This window comes from Microtus ochrogaster, chromosome 1, assembly GCF_000317375.1.
Source record: "Microtus ochrogaster isolate Prairie Vole_2 chromosome 1, MicOch1.0, whole genome shotgun sequence".
Taxonomy (NCBI): Eukaryota; Metazoa; Chordata; class Mammalia; order Rodentia; family Cricetidae; genus Microtus; species Microtus ochrogaster.
In genome coordinates this window covers 90,811,322-90,814,802 of record NC_022009.1, presented here as the reverse complement: position 1 = coordinate 90,814,802, position 3,481 = coordinate 90,811,322, and the positions used below count along the sequence as shown (strand labels likewise).

Genomic DNA, 3,481 nt, shown 5'->3' with positions numbered 1-3,481 from the left:
ACAGCTGCACCAGAAGACCAGCTGCACCCACCATGTTGTAGCCATTGTCTGACAGCTGCACAGAAGACCAACTGCACCTGCCATGTTGCAGCCATTGTCTGACAGCTGCACAGAAAACCAGCTGCACCTGCCATGCTGTAGCCACTGTCTGACAGCTGCACAGAAGACCAGCTGCACCTGCCATGCTGCAGCCACTGTCTGACAGCTGCACAGAAGACCAACTGCACCTGCCATGTTGCAATTTATTTTCATATTGTTTTTCTCCGAGACCCACCAAATGGGTTCAATCATCTATTCACAAATTCTAACAGCGGCTTCTATTTAGGCATAAACATAATTCTAACTCCTTTAAAAGCCAGGGTATGTAGGCATTCAAGTTTTATGTGGGCTCTGAGCTACATCAGATTGGAGTCAATAAAGGGTAATTAATACAGTACAGCGATCCTTTGTTTATTAAATATGTTTAATGAAAGAGTCTCTCTGGGGCCTGAAGGGAGCTAAGATCAGATTCACACACATAAGGCTTTCTCCAGTGAGGAAGAGGTCCAGGATGGCAGGGGACGATCACGCTCAGGCCTCAGGCTCTGTGGCCACTGCACCTGACTGCACTTTCCTGACTTGATGGTTTTCTAATGCATTGACTGACTGTGGTTAGCTGACCTTTGTCTTGTGTTCCTAGAAGTGGCCCCTCAGGCTTTTTCACCTCTTTATCATGGCCACTCTCAGATACATTTTGTGTCACACAGAACAGCCTTGCTGTGGATCTGTGGGTGCATTCGTCCGTAATGACCTCAACTCACGCTGGCTCATCCAGCATGACACACATATTCCTCTCTGGAGAGCCACCAATGACAGTTAGCTAACCTCTGCATTCTGTCCTTCCTTGACTAGCCCCTAGTTTTCAGTGTCTACGTTTTTCTCTGTGTTCTGTCCCTTTCTTGCATTCCCAGCTTACCCCATAGTGACCTCAGGACTTTCAGCCACCTTCATTGCCCTGGCCGTCACTGGAAAGCTCTTCATATGTGTACGCCTCAAGCTTCAAAGTATTCAGACAGAGACAGATGAGAAGAGATAAAATAAGAAATCATCTGTCTGATAAACTTTGAAAATGGCCATGTGACATAAAAGTCCTTCAGTGGCTCCTACACATTAGCATAACAAAGGCACAGCCAGTCCACTGTAAGGCCCAGAAGCCCGTTTTCTGTGAAATCCTTTTCAGCATTTCACAGGAGAAAGCCAGTTTAGGAAACGCTGTCATTGGTTAATCTTCTCGGCTGAGGGGCAAGTTGAAGGTCACCCGGGAAATGGACAAGCTGAAGGCCACTGACGGTCACCTTCCGGCCTTACAGGGGCTACACTGCCCTCTCCAAGGGCAGCGGTTTACAGCAGGTTGTCTCAGGTTGTCACAAGAACCAGCTCTGGCCCTCCTTGTCAGCAAGCTCTTAGGGCATCCAGGTGAGTGGCCAAGAGAATTTTTCAATTTCACCGCTTTCTCTTGCCAGCAAACTATGTTTCCAGAGGCAGCAAAAAGTGGTTTTTATCCCCTCCTTTCAGGATGCGAATGATGACTTACAGTGTAAACATATGGAGCTTAAACATATGCTTATATAAACATATGGTACTTAAACATGCTGGTTGAATCAGTCAATGAGTCTTGATATAAGCAGTAAACTAAAATATCTCATCAGTGTGTGTATATATATACACACAAATATACATATATATTTAAATTATCATATAAATTTAGTTATTCGTGTGTGTGCGGGAACACAAGGGTGAGAAAGTCAGAGGACTGCCTACAGGAGTCTCCTTCTACCATGTGAGGGCAGTATATCAAACTCAAATCACCAGGCTTGGCAGCAAGTGCTCTCACCCCATGCCAATCAACAATACATTTTTGACCAATACTTAACAAAAACTCTATGACCCCCACACCAATCTTAATACAAGTTCAAATCTTAAATCCTCTTTTTTTCTTATTACTAGCATCCTTGTCTCATCTTGCAGAATGAGTAAGCTCTTCTTATCCACATAGAATTAGATTCATAAAATACCAACTTATACGCAAATGCTCTCTGTGCTTTCAAATAAAATGTTTTTGTATCTTTTCATAGTGGGATGACTTTATATCTACTACAGGTACTTTTCTCAAGTGGTGTGTCCAATTTTCTGTTTGTGTGTTTGTATGTGAGTGTTTAGGTGAACTGTCCTTGTGTGAGCAGGGACACGTGTAGCTATATGTTATTCACTGGCGGCCACAGGACAAGCCTGGGTATTGCTTGTGAGCTCTCCACCCTATTTTTGGGGGGGGGGAGGGGCAGGATCTCTCACTGGCCTGGGGCTCACTAGGTTGGCTGACCAGCAAGGCCCAGGATCCACCTCCTCACTGCTAAGATTACGAGCACACATCTCCACGCCTGGCTTTTTTACATGGGTTCTGGGGCTCACACCCTGAGCCTCCTGCTTGCGTGGCAAACGCTTTACCACCGGAGCTATCTCCTCGGCCCTGACTTGTTGTTTTCATTGTGTTATTTTGTCTGTTGTAATATATTTTTACTTTCGGTAGGCACATGCCTACGCTTGCCCTTAGTGTGGGGTAACAGACTTAGACACTTCATTTGTAAAAGCGTGTCCACTAGGGCCCCTGTCCACACCAGGGTCACAAACAGCAGGCGGAGGACTGGGCTTCTACTCAAACAATGCTTTCGAACTCAAAGCAACGCCGATGTGGCCCATCCTCATTCTGACCTTGTGCAACTTCAAGACATTTGAAGGCTATTGATAAAGAGAGTCAGCTGAGTACCACTGCCAGAGCTTGAACCCATCAGTAGTGAGTGGCTCTGGAGAAGCCCTAGTCCCAGGTCATGAGTTTTCTTGTTTGTAATTTCATGTGATTGGAATGGAAGCTGTAAAATTTTAGAACTCTACTAAACAACTGCCTGTTGTTTCAAAAGGGCCTCTAAAAGGTATTTGGTTAATTGAGCACTAATTTGGCTGAATGAGAACTCCCTTCCCAGATTCCAAGTTTCAGCCTCGTCCCTGGTGCTGAAGCAGCACCGGCCCCAGGTATACAACGTAAGAGTGGCAAGGGGCGGCTCTCAAGGAATCATGGGAATAGCTACGCCTGCACTCTAGCCTTCCTGAGGGCATGCATTTAATAGACATAACACACGGGCTTTAGAAAGATGGCAAACCGAATCATTTAGAGTAAACACAACACTCGATTTTCAATGAGCCACCTAGTCGCGCGTCAGAAAAATGCTTATTGGAAAATCTGAAATGAAGGTGGCAGACAATTATACCCGTCACCACGACATTACCCAGCAGCCTTTGCTCACCTGCACTTTGGCGGGGACTGTCCCAGGCACCTGGTACCTCAGCTCATGCGCAGTAGTTTGAGACTTGGGGAGCAGGAAAGGGTAAGAAAGGGAGCGGTATTTTGGCTTCATAATCTGAAACAGAAAAGGCAAATTCAAAAAAA

The 3,481-nt window shown here is 45.7% G+C and overlaps 1 protein-coding gene across 2 annotated transcripts in view; it reads right to left on the bottom strand.

Moving 5' to 3' along the window:
- Pld1 (phospholipase D1) overlaps window positions 1-3,481 on the bottom strand; it is a 186,775-nt gene that overhangs the window by 82,945 nt on the left and 100,349 nt on the right. For both annotated transcript variants that reach the window (XM_005343906.2, XM_013347951.2), the window contains one exon: window positions 3,339-3,452. In XM_005343906.2, the coding sequence (XP_005343963.1) occupies window positions 3,339-3,452 (114 nt within the window). The remainder of the gene's footprint in view (window positions 1-3,338; window positions 3,453-3,481) is intronic.